Source organism: Salmo trutta, chromosome 10 (genome assembly GCF_901001165.1).
Source record: "Salmo trutta chromosome 10, fSalTru1.1, whole genome shotgun sequence".
Lineage (NCBI taxonomy): Eukaryota > Metazoa > Chordata > Actinopteri > Salmoniformes > Salmonidae > Salmo > Salmo trutta.
Window position 1 is genome coordinate 13180747 of NC_042966.1, and position 27243 is coordinate 13207989.

The window sequence follows — 27243 nt, forward strand, 5'->3', positions numbered from 1 at the left end:
GAACTCTGTAGTTCTGTCAGAGTGATCATTGGGTTCTTGGTCATCTCCCGGACCAAGGTCCTTCTTGCCCAGTTGCTCCAGTTCCTTGGACTTGGTCTAGTTTCTTGGTCTAGTTTCTGCTCTGACATGCACTGTCAACTGTGGGAACTTCTATAGACAGGTGTTTCTTTCTAAATCATGTTCAAACAACTAAATTCACCACAGGTGGACTACCATCAAGTTGTATTGACAAGGATGATCAAAGGTAATTAGATGCACCTGAGCTCAATTTGGAGCATATTAGCAGAGGTGTGTGAATACTTAGGTAAATGAGATTTCTGTATTTAATTTTCACAAAATTCTAAAAACATGTATTCACTCGGTCATTATGGGGTCTTGTGGGTAGACGGGTGGGAAAATCTATATTTACTACATTTTGAATTTAGGCTGTAACAACATGTGGAATAAGTCAAGGGGTATGAATCATTTCTGAAGGTGCTGTAGATTAGAGCACCATACTCTCAAACACAGGAGACTCAGACATGAGGACCAGGGAGGGGCATTCGTTGAGATGGACATTTCTCCAGCGCCTCAAATTGAGGAAACATGCTGGGATGGGGTGCAGCCACTAGCCTCACCACTGTCTCTCAGTCCATTCCTAGACAGGGTGCCTGCGATGTCTCCCTGTACAATACAATCACACTCACCCTCCACCGGTTCAGACGCACCTGCCAGGGAGTGATTTGACATGGGGGAGGAAGATGAGAAATGTAGACGACTAGGGTCACCTCTAAACTCATAGCTACCTGACATGACAGTGACAGGTACTGTTATTGAACCTGCAAGAGGCTCAGTGAGAGGGGATTGGTTGGGTGTTGAGCTTACCTTTGCTTTGGGGGGGTAGGGATGCGTTATTTGTGTACTGCCACTACAGATCAATTGTGCTCATTATGGTTGATGCCAGTTTCTCTGCAGTGTGGATAGACAGCATAATTTCACGAGCTCATTACAATGTCGCCTCTCAACCCTCCCCCTCTTTCATTACTCTAACACACCATCAGTATTTCTCCAAGACACTGTTGCCTGTTCCATTTATCAGTATTGATTAGTAGGACTATGACTAATCCGCTAGGGATCAGCTTTTCTTAAAGAAACATTTTTGCTCTAGAAACCGTTACCATGGTAAACAGGTGTAGCTGTGACAATGACGAACATTTTCCCTTGAGTTTCTGAATACATACAGCCTGATACGCAGTATACGGACTTGACTTTGACATCACACACACACCGCAAAGACAATCTTGTCGTTTCCATTGGTCCGTCAAGCCTGTCGCGCGGGGATGCCACAGAGGGAACCAGAGACACATTTTAGAATGTGGCTGAAATGGGTAGCCGCCGTTTTACGGGCTCCTGGCCAATTCCGCTATATTGTGTGTTTATTTGCGCTGATCTTAACTTTTCTGTACATAATGTTTACGCCATTGTTTCCTGTAATGAAAAGAGGTTCTGGACTTCAGAACAGCCATCACTAACCTCGATTTGAATGAAGATTCCTACTTCCAACGAGTCGGTGGCGCAGGACATACTGCTAACCCCAGACCAGGCCCTAATCCCAGACTCAGAAGAGACAGAGCAAGATAGGCTGACACATCTAGTACCGGGTTGGACCCCCCCCCCCCTTTGTCTCCAGAACAGCCAGAATTCTTTGGGGCATGGAAACATTGCTCAATTGGTATCAAGGGACCTAAAGTGTGCCAGGGAAACATTACCCACACCATTACACCACTACCAGCAGCCTATACTGTTGACACAAGGCAGAATGGGGCCATGGACTCATGCTGCTCACGGCAAATCTTGACTCTGCCATCATCATAACACAACAGGAACCGGATTTGTCAGACCAGGCAATGTTTTTCCAGGACTCAATTGTACAGGTTTGGTGATCATGTGCCCACTTGAGTCGCTTTCTTGTTTTTAGTTGATAGGAGTGGAACCCGGTGTGGTCGTCTGCAGCAATAGCCCATCCGTGACGAGGTCCGACAAGTTGTGCGTTCTGAGATACTGTTCTGCACAATCCTGTTGTACTGCATCGTTATTTGTCTGTTTGTGGCCCGCCTGGTAGCTGGCACGATTCATGCAGTTCTCTGACTTCTCATCAACAAGCTGTTTTCGCCCCAAGGACTGCCACGGACTGGATATTTTTTGTTTGTTGCACCATTCCCCGTAAACCCTAGACACTTGTGTGAAAAGCCCAGGAGGGCCCAGCCATTTCTAAGACACTGGAACCGGTGCGCCTGGCACAGGACGATCATACCACACTCAATCGTTTAGGTCACTCATTTTCCCATTCTAACTGTCGTGACGTTGTATTAGTTAATGTGCTCATCGAATGATTAACGGTTTATAATTGCGTGATTAAATGAATTAAGCAATGAATCAAGCAATTATTAACTCATTAACCTGGGGCACCATGGGAACATTGTTTTGATTGAGTTTCTATTTCCCAAATTAACTCAAAGGATATCAGAATATCGATTACAACAGTCGCTAAATTAATCAATTTCCTCTACAGTCTCAATCTGAACGTCGTACAATCCGGGAATCTGCACGGACCCGGGCTTTACCACTGAATTTACCACACCAATCTTAGTTGATTATTTATTTACTAGCAAGCTAAAATGATGATAAAAATACACACACAAAACACAGTCTTGCTATTGATTAGGACTTAGTATAACGGGCCAACACACTATGGCGCTTGTTACCCAAAATGGGGATTTTAAAGAGAGAGAAATAAAGGAAGTACACGAGAGAAATATACATTTGGGTTCATTTGTCAGCCATGCTTATTTAACTAGCCTTGCCCCGAACTGCCGCTCTTATGGGTCAGAATATAATGATGTAATTACGTGTTGGAGGACTCAGGTGGGAAGCTCCGCGTGGGTCGTTTAGGCTTCTAAATGACGCACTTCCCCGACGCAACTCTCTGGTTGTCCTCACGATGTCAGTGTCCTTCTTGGCTAAATGGTCTGATCCCTCGCCCTTGATCTGAAAGGGGTCTTCTGAGGACAGACAGCTCTGTAGCTCAGAGCTCACAGCTTCGGCCCGAACGGGGTCGATACCACGATTCAATGGAGTGTGGAGGCTGGGTGGTTCGGCTTGAATTCACCCGCTTAGACACAGCTACTCGTCCGTAGCTCGTGTAGAAAAATATTTCTTTGCCTTCAACCTTGTGTTTCGTTTTGGGGTTCGTCGACTTTGTTAGACCTTAGCTGCAGCTTGGGGTCAATAGTCTCCTAATTAATTCTTCACTCTCCTGTCTTATACCCTCGGGTCAGAAGTGGGTGTAACCGCCTTTAGGCAATTCTCTGGGCGGACCAAGTAAAGGGGGCAAGGCTTAGATTTGGCTAAAAATCCGATTTTAGACACTAACTTCACATTTCATCTTTACCAAAACATTCTGTTTGATTTGGATATTTTCCAAACAGCGTACAATGTATAAACATCAGGCATATACTGGGAAAACTCTTAAAGGTACAATGTTTTCATAATAACGTCATCTCTTAACCTTTAAAAACAAATACAAAAGTTACATACATTTTAATATTCCACTTTTCGTCATAACCACCATTGTGGCTGACGGAAACCATTGTTCCAAAGTCCCTTTATTGCATGTTTAACGTTCTAAGGCCAGTTCTCCATTGTTAGGACAAAGGAATTTCTCTGTGGCCTAAGTTTATTATGGGCATGAGGTGTCATAAAACCCCCACATCTTCAGACCCCTAGATCTCTCCTCCTCTGTTGGGGGTTTGGGAGATAATCTGTAGGGTGGTGGTCTCCTGTACCCTGACCTGATCAGGACAATCATGACATAACATTCAATCGAACATTAACTGAATACCTCAATGCCTGTCCAATCAGAGATTACGCGCCGAGTGGACGGCGATTTTAATGCAGGAAAACTGAAATCTGTCTTACCAAATTTCTACAAGCAGCTAGAGGCAAAACAACTCTAGATGACCTTTACTCCACACACACACACACACAGAGAGAGACACAAAGCTCTCCCTCCATCTCCATTGGGCAAATCTGACCATAACTCTACTCTCTGGATTCCTGCTTACAAGCAAAAACTCAAACAGGAAGTACCCAATACGGAAGTGGTGGTGGGCCTGACCACCGACAACGATCAGAGACCTGGCAGTGGGGTGCCAGGACAACAACCTCTCAACGTTAGCAAGACAAAAGGAGCTGATCGTGGACTACAGGAAACAGAGGGCCGAGCACAACCCCATTCACAGAGCTGTAGTGGGACGGTTTGAGAGCTTCAAGTTCCTCGGTGTCCACATCACTAAGGATCTATCATGGTCCACACACACACCAACACAGTCGTCAAGAGGGAACGACACCTCTTCCCCTTAAGGAGGCTGAGAAGATTTTGCATGGGCCCTCAGATCCTCCAAAAGTTCTACAGCTGCAACATTGAGAGCATCTTGACTAGCTGCATCACCACTTGGTATGGCAACTGCTTGGCACTCCACCGCAAGGCGCTACAGAGGGTAGTGCATCACTGGGGCCGAGCTCCCTGCCATCCAGGACCTCTATACCAGGCAGTGACAGAGGATGACCCGAAAAAAGTCTGGAACCAACAGGACCATGAACAGCTTCTACCCCCTAGCCATAAGACTGCTAAATAGTTTACCTAATCATCTGACTCTTTTTACACAAACCTTTTTTTGACTCATCACATACGTTGCTGCAACGGTCTATCCTGTTGCCGCGTCACTATATTACTAGTTATATGTACTTATCTAACTCAATTTCCACGTACCCCTGCACATCGACTCGCTACTGGTAACCATGTATATAGCCAAGTTATTAGTCGGTATTTATAATTATTTTTTACATGTTATTACTATTTTCTCTCTGCATTGTTGGGAAGGGCCCGCATTTCACTGTTAGTCTACACCGGTTGTCTACAAAGCATGTGACAAATACAATTAGATGGATTTAAGCTAGAAATACTAACTATGATTGAGTTCAGCACTAAGAGACAGCATGGTGTGATAAATCCCGTGCCTTTGAGACAGATGTCATTACGCCTCTGTCGGCTTGATTGTGTGCTGACGCTCACACTCTACACTTTCCTTATCTTGAGACAGCGGGGAGAATATTGTCACCGTTTCCCTCATAACTGAAGAATTAAATGTCAGAGGTATCACGTTTCCCCTTCAAAAAAAAAAAAGCGGTTACATACAAAGGAGAAACAATTAAAGAAGATGGGAAAGGCTTTCATTTCGGTGGCTCCTGACTTATCTGTGTGCTGATGGGCACTTGTGTGTCTGAACATCTGAACGCTGGCGAATTCAATTAGTGGCGCAAGGTATGTGCCTTGGTTAACGCAACTACAGCCTCGCCCGTCCTCTTATCTCCTCTTGCACCCCGGAAACGCACGTTTCCTGCCCTAGTCCCAGCACCAAAGCCCCTCCCCCCAGTACCCCCCCCCACTCCCTGCACACAACCAGGAACAACTTATCCATTACCTTCTTCAGGTGAAGTACAAACCCAAGCTGTAAACCTGAACCGAACCAATTTCCCTACAGTTTCCCATCCACACCTTATTCCAAAACGGTAAAGCAGGAGGGTGAATAAATCCAAATCATGGCGGGATAGAAAAGTGACCAGAAGTGCGCCGCCACCGGGTGTGGGTGTCTATGATTGAGCACCATGTCTCCCTGCCACCCACCTCATGGCGCCTCTCACCGGTATATGCTGGTGTCCAATGATGGCCAGGTGTAAAAATCTTATTTTTAAAATCTAAAAATCAGGCTTGTGCCGCTGCCTAACCCAACAAGCCTGTCCATCATGGAGCGGCTAGCAGCGTGCAAAAGCGATTTCCATGTTATTGCTGGCAGAGCGTTTTAGCCTAGGTGCTGCTTTGCTCTGGGCTTGCAGGTGCCCTTGGTTTATTTGGGCCAGGCAAACAAAAGGGCAGCTAACCCTCTGAATATGCATTATTGTTTGTCATTAGTGATAGTCCTGTGATTTATGCTGCCCAGGGAGGGCTGAGGCCCTGTTTCATCATTGAACACAGAAAGATAGCAGTAGTGTACCAGACAGACAGGCGGCTACGCAGCCAAATACACTGGCAGCCTGCTTAGGAGACAGGAGCAAGGGGGGGCCCATGGGCCCAGTCATCCCTCTAAACTGGCATTGTTCAGCCCACGCAACATCCTGCTCCAACAGGCCCCCAGGCTGCCTTACTGGTGGAACGTGCCGTCTGTCCAAGTGGCAGAGGCCAGAGACTCCTGGCTGCTTGGCTTGACCAGAGCGCTGGATGTCAGAGTGAAAAGATGACACCTACCTAGCTAAGTCACTATTAGGTGTCCTCCAGCAGCTACAGTGCCTTTGGGAAAGTATTCAGACCCCTTGACTTTTTCCACATTGTTACATTACAGCCTTATTCTAAAATGGATGAAATAAAAATAAATCTTCAGCAATCTACACACAATACCCCATAACGACTACGTGAAAACAGGTTTTGGGATTTTTACCCTTTGAAATGAGACTCGAAATTGAGCTCAGCTGCATCCTGTTCCCATTGATCATCCTTGAGATGTTTCTACGACTTGATTGGAGTCCACTTGAGGTAAATTCAATTGATTGGACATGATTTGGAAAGGCGCACTCCTGTTTATATAAGGTCTCAGAGTTGACAGTGCATGTCAGAGCAAAAATCAAGCCATGAGGTCAAAGGAATTGTCCGTAGAGCTCCAAGACAGGATTATGTTGAGGCACAGATCTGAGAAATGGTACCAAAAAAATGTCTGCAGCATTGTAGGTCAAAGAACACAGTGGCCTCCATTCTTAAAATGGAAGAAGTTTGAAACCACCAAGACACTTACCAGAGCTGGCCGCCCAAACTGAGCAATCGGAGGAGAAGGGCCTTGGTCAGGGAGGTGACCAAGAAACCGATGGTCAATCTGACAGAGTTCCAGAGTTCCTCTGTGGAGATGGGAGAACCTTCCAGAAGGACAACTATCTCTGCAGCACCCCACCGAATCAGGCCTTTATGGTAGACTGGCCAGATGGAAGCCACTCCTCAGTAAAAGGCACGACAGCCCGCTTGGAGTTTGCCAAAAGGCACCAAAAGACTCTCAGACCAAGAGAAACTGGTCTGATGAAACCAAGATTGAACTCTTTGACCTCAATGCCAAGCATCACGTCTGGAGGAAACCTGGCATCATCCCTACGGTGAAGCATGGTGGTGGCAGCATCATGCTGTGGGGATGTTTTTCAGCAGCAGGGACTGGGAGACAAGTCAGGATCAAGGCAATGATGAACATAGCCAAATAAAGGCAAATCCTTGATGAAAACCCGCTCCAGAGAGCTCAGGACCTCAGACTGGACCGAAGGTTCACCTTCCAACAGGACAACAACCCTAAGCACACAGCCAAGACAACGCAGAGCGGCTTCGGGACATGTCTCTGAATGTCCTTGAGTGGCCCAGCCAGAGCCCGGACTTGCACCCGATCAAACATCTCTAGAGAGACCTTAAAATATCTGCGCAGCAATGCTCCCAATCCAACCTGACAGAGCTTGAGAGGATCTGCAGAGAGAAATGGGAGAAACTCTCCAAATACAGGTGGCACAAGCTTTTAGCGTCATGTCCAATCGCTACCAAAGGCGCGTCAACAAAGTACGAAGTAAAGGGTCTGAATACTAATGCAAAGTTTAAGATTTTTTTAAATATAAATTAGCAAAATCTTCTAAAAATACAGTTTCTGCTTTGTCATTATGGGGCATTGTGTGTAGATTGAGGGGGAAAAACGTAATACATTTTTAAATAAGGTTGTAACAAAATGTGGAAAAAGTCAGAGGGTCTGAATACTGCCGAAGGTGCTGTATATGTTAGAGCTTTATAATAGCTTTAAAACGGCTATAAATGTTTCACAGCTCCTACAGATATTATGACTTGGAATAGAGAACACTTGCATGGTGAGAGTCCAACAAAAAAACAGTCCAAAGTCAAGTGCCCAACAGTAAATATGATAAAGACATGACAGTGGGATGGACACTCGCTCTCTCTCTCTCTGAGACATACAGGAAGCAGCACTCACAGCATGTCCCCTCCATGGTGGAGTCTGTGTGGCCTTGTCATGGTAGGTCACCATCACTCTTTCCACATCTCTTCCAGGTGGACTGTACTGCTGGCAGTGGCATCTCGTGGCCTTGACAGGAACAGCCTAATCAAGAGAGAGAGACACACACGTCATTCAGTTGAAACTTCACAGACACTAACACACTGTCATTCAGTTCAATCATGTTTGTTAGTTCCAAATGGAGTTTCAGGGGTCGCCTATTCAAAAGAGTCATTCAGTTGAAACTACACACAGATACCAATACAATCTCATTCAGTTCAATCATGTAGGCCTATTGGTTAGCTGCAAAATGATTTGCGTTGCCAAGAAGAGTTGTCGGTGCAGTGTGTGTTTTGAGTTGGTTGCATGTGTGTAAATAAACATTTCATTACAACTACTCAGTTTAAGATTCCTAAATCGTAATTATCTGTTGGAGTACTTCTTTAATGACCAGGGTGTTGGGGACACGATGACAGAAAAACACCAAATCAGGGCTAAAATAAAATCAGAGATCATATAAAATATCATAAAAACAAAATGTAAGGACAGAACCTTTCATAACATTTATAGTATAAGTGTAACAAGTCCATAAACTGCAATAAGCAATTAGTGTGTCTGCTTCCTTGTGTATGCTCATACTATACTCTAGCCCTCTGTTTAGTCCAGGCACACACAGGAGCAATGAATGGTATGAACACTTGTGCAATGGCCACTGGCCCCACTCAAAACAAGCCTGCAACAACAGCCCTTTTATTACCCAAAGAAAACACCCCGCAGCCCAGAAGACAAATGAAGCCCTGCAAGGTTCTCCATCTCACAACCTCAGAGGAGAGGAGAGCAAGGGTGGCCTTTGGCTGTGGCCCAAGTATGACACACACACACAAATGCAGACTAACACACAGATGCAGACGCACACACAGAGGACAGTTGAGAGGACTAAGCCACAGCCACTCTAAATCATCATGTACCGGTACGGTAGCAGTGTTCTCTCTTAGGACTCCCTCATCTTCCATTACCTATTCTAGGCCCAGACAGACTAGCTTTGTGTTTGTACCCTTTCAAGCATTCTTCAAAACCCCAGGGCTCTTTTTAAAAACACACGCGCACACAACCTTTCATCCCCATACTTCACTCTCATCGTTCTGATTACAAATTCATACAATTACCTGCGCAAACAATTATAGGCCTCTTAAGGGCTTATAGATTCCAGGAAATGCAAGCAGAGTGACGGATGCTCCATTCTTAAAGCTAGTGGGAGGACTGAAAGCACCATACAACACGGCCATCTTAAAACAGCAATATGCTTTCACAAAAGCAAACCCTTTCAAAAAAAGGTAAAGCGAGTACGCACGTCAAAGACACTACGGCACAGGTATCAAACTCATTCCGTGGAGGGCCAAGTGTGTGCAGGTTTTCACTTGTACTTGATTGGTCAATTAAGGGCATTGATTAGTTAGGAACTCCTCTCACCTGGTTGTGTAGGTCTTAAAATTGGGCACAAAAAAAAAAAAAAAAAAAACAGCAGACAATAGGCCCTCCATGGAATAAGTTCAACGCCGTTGCCCAACAGTATCAGGCGCAAGTGTTTGAACGCTCCCACAATGAATAACAACGTTTCAATCACTATGGCTCTTAGCATAGAGGGTGGAAACTCTCCCAGAAATGATTGAACTATTAAAACAGTGTACATGTTATTGTAAAGGAGAGGACTACAAGCCCTACAAAATCAGGGTCTGTCCAGGCTCTAACGCCCCGTTGTGTCGGCATACTACCAACAGGAGGATAAGTTCCTGAAATAAAACATTGCTCTATTTTGATCGATACGCTAGTTCAACTTCAAATGTGATATTAGCAGGAGAGAGAGGTGTGTTCCTGTGGTGAAGAAATAATGAATCCCCCTGTTGCCTCCACAGCTCCTCTGGACCTGAAATCATGCATCCAGGCTGATTCCAGTCATAAAGAATATCAGCTATGGCATGCTGAAATAAACCAACAGGATTCCCTGAAATAAAAAACAGTGCTCTGTTGTTTGATAAGCTAGTTCAACTTCAAAGGTGAAATTAGCAGGAAAGAGAGAGATGTGTAATGAATCTCCACTGCTGCCTACACAGCTCCTCTGAGCCTGAATCATGCATCCAGGCTGATTCTAGTAATAAAGAATATTAGCCTTAAATAATGTATCAATAAATGGTCTATGGAATGGGAAGAGGTTGCTAAGAATGCATGGCTTTTAATCAGGACAGAATAAATTATAACTTACTTTTTTAGACATAATATACAGTGCATTCAGAAGGTATTCAGACCTGTCGATATTTTCCACATTGTTACATTACAACCTTATTGTAAAATTGCTTAAATATCCCCCCCCCCCCAATCTACACACAATACCCTATAATGACAAAGCAAAAACAGTTGTCATTTTTGCAAATGTGTTAAAATTAAAAAACGGAAACATAAGTATTCAGACCCTTTATTCAGTACTTTGTTGAAGCACCTTTGGCAGCAATTACAGCTTTGAGTCTTCTTGGGTATGACGCTACAAGCTTGGCACACCAGTATTTGAGGAGTTTCTCCCATTCTTCTCTGCAGAGCCTCTCAAGCTCTGTCAGGTTGGATGGAGAGCATCGCTGCACAGCTATTTTCAGGTCTCTACAGAGATGTTCGATCGGTTTCAAGTCTGGGCTCTGGCTGGGCCACTCAAGGACATTGAGACTTGTCCCGACGCCACTCCTGCGCTGTCTAGGCTGTGTGCTTAGGGTCGTTGTCCTGTTGGAAGGTGAAGTTTTGCCCCAGTCTGAGGTCATGAGCGCTCAGGAGCAGGTTTTCATCAAGGACCTCTGTAATTTGCGCTGTTCATCTTCACCTCGATCCTGACTAGTCACCCAGTCCCTGCCGCTGAACAACATCCCCACAGCATGATGCTGCCACCACCATGCTTCATCATAGGGATGGTCCTAGGTTTCCTCCAGATGTGATGCTTGGCATTCAGGCAAAAGACTCAATTGGTTTCATCACACCAGAAAGTCTTGATTCTCATGGTCAGAGAGAGTCCTTTAAGTGCCTTTTGGCAAACTCCAAGCGGGTGTCATTTACTGAGGAGTAGCTTCCATCTGTCCACTATCATAAAGGCATGATTGTTGGAATGCTGCAGAGATGGTTGTCTTTCTGGAAGGTTCTCCCATCTCTACAGAGGAACTCTGGAGCTCTGTCAGAGTGACCATTGGGTTCTTGGTCACCTCCACGACCAAGGCCCATCTCAGATTGCTCAGTTTGGCCAGGGGCCCAGCTCTAGGAAGGGTTTTGGTGATTCCAAACTTCTTCCATTTAAGAATGGAGGTCACTGTGTTCTTGGGGACCTTCAATGCTGCAGACAACTTTTGAAACGCTTCTCCAGATCTGTGCCTCGACACAATCCTGTCTCGGAGCTCTACAGACAATTCCTTCGACCTCATGGCTTGGTTTTTCCTCTGATATGCACTGTCAACTCAGGGACCTTAGACAGGTGTGTGCTTTCCAATCAATTGAATGTACCACAGGTGGACTCCAATCAAGTTGTAGAAACATCAAGGATGATCAATGGAAACAGGATGCAGCTGACCTCAATTTTGAGTCTCATAAGCACAGCCAAGACAAAGCAGGAGTGGCTTCAAGACAAGTCTCTGAATGTCCTTGAGGGGCCCAGCCAGAGCCCAGACTTGAACATCTCTGGAGAGACCTGAAAATAGCTGTGCAGCAACACTCCCCATCCAACCTGACAGAGCTTGAGAGGATCTGTAGAGAAGAATGGGGGAAAACTTCCCAAATACAGGTGTGCCAAGCTTATAGCTTTGCATTGTCATTATGGTGCATTGTGTTTAGATTTATCGGGGGGGGGACTATTTCATACATTTTACATTTACATTTAAGTCATTTAGCAGACGCTCTTATCCAGAGCGACGAATAAGACTGCAACCTAACAAAATGTGGAGAAACTCAAGGGGTCTTAATACTTTCCAAAGGCACTGTATATGGGGAATACAATCATCCCAGCTCTGCAGATTTTGCTGTGAGGAGACAATCGTTAGATAATTTGTTTTGGTACTGTCCATAGGTAACTTGTTTTTCGTCACAGGTTCAGGAATGGCTTAAGAATTGCAACATTTACCTGGAGCGAACTCTGCAAATAGCACTGCTGGGTGATTTAAAAAGTCATCGTCAAATCGATTAATAATACAATAACTCTTGGCAAAAATGTGCCTTTAATTTACAATATGTTGAAAAGAAATGTTCAGAACTTTGTGAAACAGCACAGATGAAAAATATATGGCAAATAGAAATCAAAACTGGATGTGTTCTGAGATAGATGGGAGGGGTTGAGTGGAGCTGAAGGATGGGACTAAAAACAAACAAAAGATAACTATTGTAAACTGTGTCCATAAAATGTATATAGTATGTTAAAGCAGGAAGTAGAAGCCTAAGAGTTGTCGCAATTTGTGGATTATATTCGATTAGACAGATTGAAATTATACGTTAAACATCACAGAATAGTTGAAAGATATATGTTGAGTAGAATTCCGAAGAGGGTGGCCAGCAGAGATAGGTGGGATGGGCTTAGGATGTGCAATTGGAGACAAGTGGGAGTGGAGTTGCTGTGCGGGAGCTAGAATGATGGTCAAAGATAAGTCAAAAATAAAGTCAAATTAAAACATAAAAAGTTTGAATGACACTGAGGAGTACTGTTTTTTTTCAGCTAATGCCGGTTTGCCTGAGGCTGATGCCGTGTATGCGTTTGTACACATGCATATACACACACACACGTGCGCAATAGTGCCAGACATGCACTCAAACATATACAGTTGGCATTGCTGTTATGATTTTAGTTGACCTTAATGTCCTTTTTTCTTTTCTTGCATTGTTGTTTGCCGTTTTCTCTTTAGTTCATTTTCTTGGTTGTTGATGCATTGGGGGGGGGGGTTCTTGGTGGTGGGGAATGGAATTCATTGCATTTATTTTTTTTCTTGGGGGGGGTCTCGAATGGTTGAGGGACAGCTATTGGGGAACTGGGGGGGTCTTGGAGAGTTCTGGTCCCCGTTTACTTGGCCTGGTGGGACATCTGTCGAGGTACCCTTGAGCAGGGCGTTGACCCTGGATACTTCTGTGTATCGCTCTGAATGGGAGTCTGTTGGATGACTGGTGTGGTGTAGTTGTTGAGCAGCTTCACTGCAAGTATATTGTATATTTCAGATATTCAATAAAATAAAATAAAAGTTGTCCATTAGTTTACTCCAATTAGGGGAGGTATGGTAGGGGAAAATATATTTTTTTAAATATATATTTTATACAATTACAAAAAAACAAAAAGGGGGATTGGAAATGATGCAGATAATTATATTGATGGAAGCCACAATCCATCTTCAAAATGAAAGCTGATCCACCCCCTAACAATAAGAATGCATGGCTTGAAGTAGGGTTGTAGAGAGAAGATAATATCAAAACAGAAGGTAGATAATTCAACTTAAATAGCATATCTGTGATATGGTCATGTAAAAGGTAGATTTCAGGGTATTTGAAATGATGCTGGTAAATAACTGGATGATACAGAGTCTGGAGTCACATTATGCAGTAGTTACTTCGGGACGCAACAGAAGGAAATTACAGAATACTAGAAAAACCAATATTTCCAAATGTTTCTTTCAATGTTAATCACAAGGCGTGAAAAACAGTTTAACAATTAACATGTAAACAGCATCAAAACAGCACCATGAAATTAACAAAGTGTTGAAAAATCAATAAATAAAAAAGTCTAATTAAAGCAGTAAGTCTCAATCAATAAGACATTTACAGAAGCTCAAGGTTCTCATTTTCATTCAGTTTGATCAGGCATGGGAGCTGGAAAAGATCCCAGAGAGATAGAGACAGATCGAGAAAAAGAGAAAGATACTCAGTGTATGCCAAACGGTAGGAACACCTTCCTAATATTGAGTTGCACAAGCGTTGCACGGTCAGGGGAAGACTATTCAAGAGTGTCGTTCACTTGAAACTTGACACAGACACCAATACAAAAAGCATTCTACAGGGATGCTGGCCCATATTGACTCCAATGCGTCCCACAGTTGTGTCATGTTGGCTGGACGTCCTTTTGGGTGGCGGGCCATTCTTGATACACACAGGAAACTGTTTCGCAGGGAAAACCCAGCAGAGTTGCAGTTGACACCTACTACCAAAGCCCGTTCAAAAGCGCTTAAATATTTTATCTATTCACCCTCTGAATGGCACACACACAACCCTTGTATCAATTGTCTCAACGCTTAAAAATCTATTCTCCTCCCCTTCATCTACACTGATTGAAGTGGGTTTATCAAGTGACATCAATAAGGAATCATAGCTTTTACCCGGATTCACCTGGTCAGTCTACAGTATGTCAGGGAAAGAGCTGTTTTCAATGTTTTGTATACTCAGTGTAGAGAGAGACAGAGAAACTGACAACAGCGAGAGAGAGAGAGAGAGAGAGAGAGAGGATAAGAGAGCCACAATGAGAGACATTACTCCAAGCAAGGTGAAGTCTAATTTCACAGATCTACCCACAGAGTAAGAACCACACTACCCACACAGGACAGGTCCAATAATGATAGCCCTCTTCCCACTCTACCTCTGGGGCAGTAGCCGTTAGGTGGAGTGGCTCAGGCCCTGGAAGACACATCCAGGCATGGAAACAAGTACAGCTCTCCCCCACACTAGGCCCAAAGTAACATGAGAAGCTGCTCCTGCAGTTCTCAAGTCTTCACCCAGACTCAGAACAAGCCCGGGGATAGACCCAGTTGGGCCCTATGGAGCACATAGTTACTTAATGATCCCCACAGTGAGTGGATGGCAGAGGAGAGCCTTATAGAGTACTAGGAGCGGACATGTCACTATGTGGCTGGATCTATAAGTGGCCAACATGCTCTCACAGTCTCACGTCAGATGTAGACGTTCATCCATGTTTCTCAAACGTCAAATTGCAAAGTGTTTAAGATTAAGTTTAGGCATTAACTCAAAATTCTTAAGGTTAGGCATTAACTCAATGGTTAAGGGAAAGGTTTGCAAACTTTGGAATCAGAGGCAGATGCTTACGCCCATCCGCCATCCCAGCCCACAACGCCCGAGCAAAACCGAAACCTACTTGAAGGTAACAGCGCTCACGGTTGCCCCTAGTGGCCGGTTTCCTAGTCATCTCCAGACATCCTCAGACATAGATGGACATCGAATATGGACTTGTATAATGGGTGACCTGGCTGAAGGGGCTGTGGGTTTGGAAGAGGCTGGTAAGATCCTGGGGTTAGACAACACTTACTGTGCATGGGTCACAGTGGTAGCGACTAGCTAGAAGACTGACATGAAAATGGCGTGAGAAAGGTTGGAAGTCGGAGCCGATGAAGTGCACTGCGCTGAAATAGAGTTTGCGCATACGGCGTCAACATTTGTACAACAATAAGCACATACCATCTGCTGGGTCAGCTGAGAAATGGTCCAGTCTTTACTCCTCAGCTCCTCTCTCAGCTCCTGCACCTCCTTCAACAGCTCCTCCACCTAGAACACAAAGAAAGACAGTTCAGTACAGCCGCACGGATTTATTTGACCCCTAACGGCCTTAAAACACACATTTCTATTCCTGACTCATCTCCACCCGTCCACCGCAGGGCTGCCAAGATCTGAGCCAGAATCCAATTTGTGAATTCATCCAGAGGATGGCACGGAATAAGGGGGAGGTCGATCAGCCGATCACGGGCCAGAGTCACAAACCATGAACCCGGCTGTGAAGTCTCCCTGCAGGAGGGAGAGATGGAGGGAGCCAGTGAATGCGGAGCGCGTGCATGTTTAGAAAGCTAGAAGACGACGGAGAGAGGGACATGCCCTCGAATGAGAATTCAAACACCTGTCGGGAGGGGAGAGAGAGATAAGCTTGGTCCGCGGGCAAAGGCAGCACATCAGAGGCTCAGCGCCATGGAGGTACCCTGCATCTTTAATGGGCCTCAGCCAAACACAGAGCGGGAACCCGAGGACCAGGCAGACACGGTGCATTCTGATGCGCTCTCAGCCCAGCCGGGTTCCCTCTGACCCGGCCGCTACCCACTCCCTTCCCCGGTCCCTACACTCCATGCACTCCGGCCCAGACAATCACACAGTCCCTGCGTGACTGAAAAAATGTGTATAAATGGCTATACAATTTAATGCAGAAATGCATTGTAAATGCCTGCTGGCGCCAATGCCCCCTTCTCTGTCACTGTGTGACAGTGCATGCTAGAGAATATGGACAGCACTCAGGGTGAGCCAGTTTTGGAGGCTTCACCATCCATGTCAATGCGGTCGTACAGCAGGGCTCTGCTCGGTTCCATGGATAGGGATGAGAGGTGTGTGTTTGGGCTCTGCCAGGTTGTTAGGGTCCTTAATGTCTTTGTGGTTCAGGGTGGTTAATCCCCCCCCCCCTCCTCCCTGCCTCTCCTCCTCCCCCTCCACTGCCCCAGACAGACATGCTGGGAGGGCAAGGCTAAGCTGGAAGAGCCAGAAAACATTGGCCCAGCTGTACACAGGTTTGCAGTGTTTACAGGTTAGGTCAGGATGAGGTTGAGACATGGCCATTGTGATGGCAAGAGGAGAAGGAACAGAACAGACTACCCTTTGCTTGACTCCTTCGAGAGAGATTCAAGGTAAAAAAAAAAGAAGCAATGTGCCCCCGAACACGCAGGCAATTGCAAACACGCACAATAAAACACACACAATAACAGGAAATTGGATTCCAGGTTCAAAAAGGTAATATGCCTGGCAAACAAGCATACACACACACACACACACACAAACAGACCTAGAGCTGACACGGCAACAAAGAACCTGAGAATGGAGAACGTACAGCGGACAAAAACAGGGTATGCACACAAACAACAAAAAGGAAAACAAACCAAAGCGCTCAGGCCATGTGAACACAAACAGAAGATGGGCACTAGAAACACGAGGACAAACAGGGCCTTGGACAAACATCTATAACATGGGCATAATCCACTGTCTACACGGGGTTTGTTTGACAGTACACTTCCTACCACTGTGTGTGTGGTGTTAAACAGTGGGTCTTACCTGTCGAGATTGAATTGGGTCCCGTCTGGATTCTGGACTCAAGGTATCCAGAATCAGAGTGTCGTCCATATCACTACCATCCTCCATCTATACAAGAACACCAAAACATACACGGCTCATATAAGGTTTCTGAATTGCTGGGTAACTCAGATTTCAGATAGAGAGATAGCGAGAGAGAGCGAGAGAGAGAGCGCGTGTCTGTTAAATATGACTAAAATGTAAAATGTAATATTCATGTTGGCCAACTACCATATACCTTTGAGCTATTTTTTTCAGTATAAAGAGCCAGTGTTTGGCTGTGGCAGGGCTTATAACAGAAGGCTAAAGGCTGGCTCGCCAACAACAGGAACTGTAACCCAACATTATGATAGCTGCGTTTGTATCTTCGTGACTCTTACACACTGAACTGAATTAACTCTCCAAATCTCCTACCGCCTTCAATCCACCCCCTGGTCGGGCCAAACCATGCCAGGAGTGGTTTTAGCGTGTCAAGCTAACAAAAGCACTCAGAGTGCTCACACACTGCTCAGTGAGCCAGCGAGGGCCGGCAGTTTGAAGGCATCAAGTGCCATTTAACACAGTGACAGGGGCCATTTTTAGAGAACACCCTCAGTTTGATAGAGCCTTGGAGATGAAGAGTGATGTCAGTTGATCACTGAGATTTCCGTATGTTCCTACCAAGAGAATGGCCTTTAGCTATAACCCTCTTCTCTTTTAATAGCGGCTCGAGCAAAAAGAAAATATTCCTGCCTCACAAATCGACAGTTAATAGCAGTTCACAGGATTTTTTAAATTTTTTATCCCTTATATATTTCTATGAAGAAACCAAAGTAAGCTCTTTTACATGAATTACAAAATAGGCCTATTGCCTACACTAAACCGTTCCTCGCTTTCAAATTGTTCTTTTAAGACATCTTGATGTCTAGGGACGCGAGGTTATCGTTCCTCTTAGCATTAACATTGAGATTGTGCCATTTCCACGGCAACGTTTCAACCAACAGAGAGGTCAGGAAGAAATAGTGCATGAGTAATGACATGGCCTACAGCCGCTACATTCAAAGTGCTCTTTATGTCAAATCAGGCTTTCAATAACGCTACTCTGACACATTGTCGCGCGGTCCACATTTCAACAACCCACTAGAGCTACTAAACGTGTGACGGAGCTGTGGAGAAGAGGAAGATTTCGCATCATGAGAGGGATCAGTGTCAAAAAGTCTACCAGGGGTTGTGTCATCCCAGCGCATAGACGGGGGGGGAGTCTCCAAGCTGCTTTTTAGTTGGACTACGCTGCCCAGCGTCCACAAACGGAACTCAGCTCAGAGGTTTTTGGATCGGAGATCTGCAGATCATGATATTTCTATAATCGAGAGACATATGCCGAGCAGGGAGAAATGTTAAAATAATACAATAAGAAGAATAAAATCTACAGGCAAGGGCCTGTAGAAATAAAGGATCAATGAAATCCACACCAATATTTGTCCAGTCCAGCTCCCATCAGAGTCAGGCTGTTTCAAATGGCACCCTATTCCCTATATAGTGCCCTACTTTTGACCAGGGGTCATAAGGCCCAGGTCAAAGTAGTGCACTACGTAGGGAATAGGGTGACATTTGGAATGAACTCAGTGTCTCCTCTTCTGGCTCCCCATTGTCGTCACAGGCGGTTTTAACGGCAGGCCAGAAAACAAGCCGCGCGTCAACCAATAACAGCCTCGCACAAATCAGACGCCTCCGATTGCCACCACATTTATCTCCCATCCCTCGCAGACAGAGACACATTAGTCTTTAGCGGCATCTGAAATCTCACCACAGCCTTAGATATCGTGGCTGGAGTGTTGGGGAAAATCGGCTGCTTTCATCATTGATTCTGTCAGATTGTTACACCGAGATAATAATTATCCGTGGGACATGGATGGGGCCGTGTAAATCTATGATGCGAGTGTTGACAAGAACCCTATGGGACTGCAGTGGGACAAGAACAACAATCACTGTTTTGATGCAAAGATATATCAATGACAGGAGAGCAGTAGCCCTGCTATCAGGCTGTGGTCCTTGGAATAGTCCCAAATGGCACCCTATTCCCTATATAGTGCACTACTTTAGACCAGTCGTTACTGTAGTGAGCCTACTGTTATACACAGCGTAGGGACAAGATCCCCAAATGTCACATTAGATGTTGGTGGCCAGTCACTCTCTTCCTAAACTCACTATGTCCCAACTTAACATTGCAGATATGTACAAAACAGTGCCTGCTTCCCAAATGGCACCCCATTTCCAACAGTGCCTTCAGAAAGTATTCACACCCCTCGACTTATTCCACATTTAGTTGTTACAGCCTGAATTTAAAAAAATGATTAAATTGAGATAGTGGGGTATTGTGTGTAGGCCAGTGATACAATGTCAAAGTCATTGTTTTAGTACATTTTTACAAATGAATAAAAAATGAAAAGCTGAAATGTCTTGAGTCAGTAACCCTTTGTTATGGCAAACCTAAATACGTTGAGGAGCAAAAATGTGCTTAACAAGTCACATACGTTGCATGGAGTCTGTGTTCAATAATAGTCTTTAACGACCTCCTCGTCTCTGTACCTCACACATACAGATAATTGTAAGGTCACTCAGTCGAGCAGTGAATTTCAAACACAGATTCAACCATAAAGACCAGGGACGTTTTCCAATGCCTCGCAAAGAAGGGCACATAAAAACTGTTAGAGAATTTAAATGGCTGTCAAAGGAGAAAACCGAGGACGGATCAACAACATTGTAGTTACTCCACAATACTAACTTAATTGACAGAGTGAAAAGAAGGAAGTCTGTACAGAATTAAATATTTCAAAACATGCATCCTGTTTGCAATAAGGCACTATAGTAAAACTGCAAAAAATGTGGCAAAGAAATTAACTTAATGCCCTGAACACAGTGTTTTGTTTGGAGAAAATCCAACACCACATCACTGAGTTCAACGCTTTATATTTTCGAGCATGGTGATGGCTGCATGATGTTATGGGTATGTTTGTTATTGGCAATGAGTTTTTGGGTGGGATAAAAAGAAACGGAATAGAGCTAAGCACAGGCAATATTTTACTTGGTTCAGTCTGCTTTCCAACAGACACTGGTAGACAAATTCACCTTTCAGCAGGACAATAACCTAGAATACAAGGCCAAATATACATTGGAGTTTCTTACCAAGAGGATGTTGAATGTTCCTGAGTGGCCTAGATACAGTTTTGAATTAAAACGGCTTGAAGATCAAATGGCTAGACTTGAAAAAGGCTGTCTAGCAATGATCAACAACAAACTCCACAGCGCTTTCAGAATTAAAACAATATAGTAAAATCCAGGTGTGGAACGCTTACCCAAAAAGACTCACAGCTGTAAATCGCTGCAAAAGGTGATTTTAACATGTATTGACTCAGGGGTGTGAATACTTATGTAAATGAGATATTTCTGTATTTCATTTCCCAAAAAATAAGCAACAATTTCAAAAAACTTGTTCCCACTTTGGCATTATGGTGTATTCTGTGTAGATGGGTGAGAGATTTTTTTTTTGCCTGAATTCAAAATGGATTAAATTGTGACAAAATGTGGAATAAGTCAAGGGTTATGAATACTTTCTGAAGACACTGTATATAGTGCACTGCTGGTCAAAGGTAGTGCACTACATATGGAATAGGGTGCCATTTGGGACGTATAGAGTATTTGCCCCCCTGCTTTCTCTGGGTACTACGGGGGAGCGGGAGATAGATGACCAATCAATAGGAACACGGTTGATAATGCGCAGATGATAATAGTTACAGCCTGGAATTGCCTCATCAAAATACAGCGGGGTCAGAAATTGACACCCTTGTAGGATTTATGCCAAGAAGCATTGAAGCAGTTCTGGCTCGTGGTGCCCCAACGCCCTATTAATACACTTGGTATGCTGTATGCTCAACATTTATTTTAAAGTATATTATTTTATACGAATACGATTACTCTTAAGAAATAGATTTTGTTTAACAATATATACAGTACCAGTCAAAAGTTGACACCAACTCATTCAAGGGTTTTTCTTTATTTTTACTATTTTCTACATTGTAGAATAATAGTGAAGACATCAAAACTATGAAGTAAGCAAAGAAAGTGTTAAATTAAATATCTTTTAGATTATAAATTCTTCAAAGTATGACAGCTTTGCACACTATTGGCTTTCTCTCAATCAGCTTCATTCAACCAACCAGCATTCCAATTAACAGGTGTGCCTTGTGGAATGTATTTCCTTTTTAATGCGTGAGCCAATCAGTTGTGTTGGTATACAGAAGATATTTAGTAAAAGACCAAGTCCATATTATGGCAAGAAACGGCAGTACATCAATACTTTAAGACATGAAGGTCAGTGAATCCGGAAAATTTCAAGAACTTTGAATGTTTCTTCAAGTGCAGTCGCAAAAACCATCAAGTGCTATGATGAAACTGGCTCTCATGAGGACCGCCAGAGGATAAATTCATTAGAGTTAGAAGCCTCAGAAATTGCAGCCCAAATAAATGCTTCACAGAGTACGAGTAACTGACATCTCAACATCAACTGTTCAGAGACTGAATGAAATCAGGCCTTCATGGTCAAATTGCTACAAAGACACCACTACTAAAGGACACCAATAAGATGTTTCTTTGCCCATGCAAGTCTTCATGAGCAATGGACATGAGACAGGTGGAAATCTGTCCTTTGGTCTTGAGTCCAAATTTGAGATTTTTGGTTCCAAACGCTGTCTTTTTGAGATGCAGAGTATGTGAATGGATGATCTCCGCATGTGTGGTTCCCCCCGTGAAGCATGGAGGTGGTGGTGTGATGGTGCTTTGCTGGTGACACTGTCAGTGATTTATTTAGAATTCAAGGTACACTTAACCAGCATGGCAACCACAGCATTCTGCAGCAATACACCATCCCATCTGGTTTGCATGAAGTGGGACTACCATTTGTTTTTCAAAAGAACAATGACCCAACAACACCAGGCTGTGTAAGGGCTATTTGACCAAGAAGGAGAGTGATGAAGTGCTGCATCAGATGACCTGGCCTCCACAATCACCTGATTGCAGCCAAAAAGTGCTGAACATATGTGGGAACTCCTTCAAGACTGTTGGGAAAGCATTCCAGGTGAAGCTGGTTGAGAGAATGCCAAGCATGTGTAAAGCTGTCATCAAGGCAAGAGGTGGCTACTTTGAAGAATCTCAAATATAAAACACTTTTTTGGTTACTACATGATTCCATGTGTTATTTTATAGTTGTCTTCACTATTATTCTACAATGTAGAAAATAGTCAAAATAAAGAAAAACCCTTGAATGAATAGGTGTGTCTAAACTTTTGACTGGTACTGTATATATGTTAAATATATGTTTAGAAAGAAATAGCGCCCTTTGTGTGCACTGTTGGTAATGATGTATGTATGTATGTATGCATGCATGTATGTATGTATGCATGTATGCATGTATGCATGCATGCATGCATGTATGCATGCATGTATGCATGCATGCATTTCTCTCAAAAAAGGTAGGGGTCAAAATGATTGACAGCCCTGTTTCCAATACCTTTCAATGCGAGGATTACGAGGATATTGGAACTGAGCCCTTTTCTAAACGTTTCACAGTAGGTAGGGGGTTCTTTTCTGCACATTTCACCGCCAAACCCACCATTGGTGTGCGTGGCCAAAGAGCTCTATTTTCATGTAAACTGACCAAAGCACCGGTTCCAATCAAGTGGCAATGCTGTTTAGCAAAGTGTTTACATTTGTTGGATGACGTGACAATAGAGTTTGAGAACGTGGACGTCAATTAAGGCAGCCCCCCACGCCTCTCTGATTCAGAGGGGTTGGGTTAAATGCAGTAGAAACATTTTGGTTGAATGCATTCAGTTGTGCAAATGACTAGGTATCCCCCTTTCTATTCCCATAGATAGACAGGCAAGAAATGTGTTTATTTATATAATTTTTTGCCCCTTATTCTACACAATTGGTAGTTACAGTCTTCTCCCATCGCTGCAACTCCCGTACGGACTCGAGAGAGGCGAAGGTCGAGAGCCATGCGTCCTCTGAAACACGACCCCGCCAAGCTGCACTGCTCATTGACACACTGCTCACTTAACCTGGAAGCCAGCTGCAACAATGTGTCGGCGGAAACACAGTACAACACGCGCCCGGGCCGCGTCAAGGAGTAGCTAGAGTGCAATGGGACAAGGACATTTGGGGGGGCTGTGACACAACCCGGGATCGAACCCGGGTCTGCAGTCACGCTTCAACCACTGCCATGCAGTGCCTTAGACCGCTGCGCCATTCAGTAGGCCCTGGCTAGAAATGTTTTAACAGTTTATATTTCTTTGTGAAGCTTGCATTCAATTGCCACTCCCTGTTGCACACAAGCAGCTTCCATTCCCCCTGTCACAAGGGGATTTCTGGCTGATTTAAGATGAAATCGTCAACCCTGTTACAGGCAAACCTATTACTTCATATCGTACTTTTCTTTTTACCTCAAGATCTGAAAAAATGCTTTTTTATTAATTTCAACATGTGCTCTTTACGACAGAAAGTAAAACATTTGGTTATATCAAAGTTCCACCAAGTCGCTGCCTTTTGAGTGTAACGATCCATTTACAAAGGATCATAATACTCTCAAAGTACACTTCATGACCAAAAGTACGTGGACACCTGCTCGTCAAACATCTTATTTCAAAATCATGGGCATTAATATGGAGTTGTTCCCCCCTTTGCTGCTATAACAGCCTCCACTCTTCTGGGAAGGCTTTCCACAAGATGTTGGAATATTTCTGCAGGGACTTGCTTCCATTCAGCCACAAGAGCATTAGTGAGGTCGGGCACTGATGTTGGGCGATTAGGCCTGGCTCGCAGTTGGAGTTCCAATTCATCCTAAAGGTGTTCGATGGAGTTGAGGTCAGGGCTCTGTGCAGGCCAGTCAAGTTCTTCCACACTGATCTCAACAAACCATTTCTGTATGGACCGGGCTTGTTGCACAGGGGCATTGTCATGCCGTAACAGCAAAGGGCCTTCCCCAAACTGTTGCCACAAAGTTGGAAGCACAGAATCGTCTAGAATGTCATTGTATGGTGTAGTGTTAAGATTTCCCTTCACTGGAACTAATGGGCCTAGCCCGAACCATGAAAAACAGCCCCAGACCATTATTCTTCCTCCACCAAACTTTTGCTCGATTTTATACACCTGTCAGCACCGGGTGTGGCTGAAATATGCAAATCCACTAATTTGAAGGGGTGTCCACATACTTTTGTTGATATAGTGTAGATCTCAGTATGAGTCACCTCTAGTACAGACACAAATAGCCTGGAATAGTATAGTCACTGAGTAAGTGTGTTTGAATCCTAACAATTCATGGAAATAGTGTGATTGCTTGCATTCAAGTGTATTGTCCATCGTGTAGTGTGTGTTCTATCTACACAGATTGAGTGGAGCAGAAGCAGAGTTATGGTGTGTGTGTGTGTGTGTGTGTGTGTGTGTGAGACTGACCTGCAGCAGTAGTTTCAGGTGTTCTAGCTGGGCCTTTACAGAGCAGCAGTCCTCTGCCATGTGTTTCAGTGTCAGCTCATCCAGCTCCACAGCCTGGTGAGGGGCTGCCAAGCCTGTGCCCTGACTCTGGTACCCATCATAGGTCTGGAACACACAGTCACTACTGGAGAGGTAGAGGGACAAAGACAGACAAATAGAGAGAGACGGGCAGAGAGCGAGAGCGAGCTAGTCACTGCACGTGATACGGGGGTGAATCGGAGTGTTCACGGGAGGAAGCCTGGGACAGGTGAGGGGCAGGTAGGAGGACGAGACATGTTACCCGATTACCAGGGGACGAGTGGCTGTCTCCCACATCAGCAGTGCACACATACACCATTGACGTAGGCCTCTCAATTGGGGATGGTAGGGGGGAAAAAAATTGTATACAGTAGAGTATTGTGATTTTTGCCTTTTTATTTTGTCTCGGATGTTAACGTTAGCTAGCACTAGTCGGTGTGTACCTGGGTCAAAACTGGTATTTATCATTCTATAGCTAGTTCTCCAACTTGTTTTGAGCACTTTTACCACCCAAAATAATTTCCGCATGGCTTTCTCTTGTCCCTCTGCAGCAGAGGAGCAATAAAAACACAGTACCAAATCACAGTACATATAGAAATCGTGCTGTATATGGAATCGCAATACATATCGCATCGGCGCATAAGTATCATGACAATATCGAATTGTGAGGTCCCTGGAAATTCCCAGGCCAACTCTCAATACCAGAGGGCAAAAGGCGGAGACGGTCAGGATGTGTGTGACAAAGAAATGTAACTGAAAGCCCCCAGCAGCTCACATGTTGTCGTTGTGGAGTCGGTCGTCTACAGTCCAACAGAGCTGCCGTCTCCTCCACAAGGCCAGATGGGACATCCCATCAGTATCTACAACAGGAGACAAGACCACAGAGACAAAGTCATGGAGTCAAAATGAGGACCATACACGAGAACTACTACAACTTGTCGTGTATTTGAGGTTTTAAAAAAAAGTATAATAAAACACTTTTAAAAAAAGTTTAATCTCCACTTTGAAATTTCAGACTTGATTTTCCCTTACGAAAAGGTTTCTCAACCCCTACAAAAATGTCCATTAATTATAATCCATGTAAAATTACACATTTCCTGTTGCTGCAGGATTATTTTCCTGCTGTAGAAAACTGGCTCAAATTAAGATCCTACACCTGTAAGCACACACACACACACATTGGCATACACAGAGACACACACACACACAGAAACAAGTGTGCACGCACACACAATCTCCAAGCCACACACACTAAAGAAATTATGCCATCTTTTCTTCCTCAGTTCCTCCCCATGCTCAAAGTACTAAGGGCCTCCCGAGTGGTGCAGTGGTCTAAGGCACTGCATCACAGTGCTAGAGGAGTCACTACAGATCCGGGTTTGATCCCGGGCTGTGTCACAGCCAGCCGCAACCGGGAGACCCATGAGGCAGTGCACAATTGGCCCAGCATCGTCCGGGTTAGGGGAGGGTTTGGCCGGCTGGGATGTCCTTGTCCCATCGTGCTCCAGCGACTCCTGTGGTGGGCCCGGGCGCAGTGCACGCGGACTTCGGTCCCCAGCTGTAAGGTGGGGACCGACACATTGGGGGGGCTGGCTTCCGGGTTAAGCGAGCAGTGTGTCAAGAAGCAGTGTGGCTTGGCAGGGCCGTGTTTCAGAGGACATTTGGCTCTCCACCTTCGCCTCTCCTGAGTCCATACGGGAGTTACAGTGACGGGACAAGACTAACTACCAATTGGATATCACAAAATTGGGGAGAAAAAGGGGTTATAAAGTATAAAAAAAAACAAATAAACATAAAGGTACTAATGTACGTACTTTATAACTAGTGTTTTCAGATTGCTGGGAGCAGTCGAGAGCACAGCCGAGAAAGCTATCTGAACTAAGAGCCCATTACAAAATCTGATGCCTGAGACTCAGTATCTGCTCATCTATCTGGAGGTGTCTCACTAACACAAAGAGGCTAACTATAACTCTGCAAACAACAGAACACTTAAAAGTGAAGCCTTATGGAAATGATCCGATTTTCTTTTACCACCCCAGAACAGTCTCTCAGCACAGCTTCCCAAGCAAATCTGAGTGGGATGAAAACACGGCAAGAGAGAGACTGCGGTAGAGAACAAATTGATCCTCCCAAGCTTGACATGCTGCTACCAGAGATAGATAGATGGTTAGTACTGAGGCAACTACGAACACAGCCCTCTCTGCATTCCTTAAGCATCTGTTGTGTCTGGGTTCTCTGAAAATATGCATTCTTCCACCCACGATTAAGGTTCAAAACAAGACTAATAACAAAAAAAACAGACCTTGAAAGAAATAACCTGAGAGAGCGTGAATTTGTTGCTTTGAAAACTTCAACTCCCTAGTCTGGCTGTGTGTACTCGGATACGGCTGAAGAGGCTTGACCAGGAGGCAAAGGCTACGAGGCGAAGAGTGAAAGTGCCTTTGACGGTTTTCCTGTCAAGAGAGTGTAGAAA

At 44.5% G+C, this 27243-nt stretch overlaps 1 protein-coding gene across 5 annotated transcripts in view; it reads right to left on the reverse strand.

Moving 5' to 3' along the window:
• Positions 1 to 27243, reverse strand: part of LOC115201133 (serine-rich coiled-coil domain-containing protein 2) — a 92462-nt gene that overhangs the window by 17633 nt on the left and 47586 nt on the right. For 4 of the 5 annotated variants that reach the window (XM_029764457.1, XM_029764459.1, XM_029764461.1 and 1 more), the window contains exons 5-9: positions 25546 to 25630; positions 24714 to 24876; positions 17208 to 17294; positions 15582 to 15668; positions 8100 to 8225 (exon numbers count right to left, since the gene is read on the reverse strand). In XM_029764457.1, the coding sequence (XP_029620317.1) occupies positions 8100 to 8225; positions 15582 to 15668; positions 17208 to 17294; positions 24714 to 24876; positions 25546 to 25630 (548 nt within the window). The remainder of the gene's footprint in view (positions 1 to 8099; positions 8226 to 15581; positions 15669 to 17207; positions 17295 to 24713; positions 24877 to 25545; positions 25631 to 27243) is intronic. The other variant, XM_029764458.1, reaches the window with a different exon arrangement.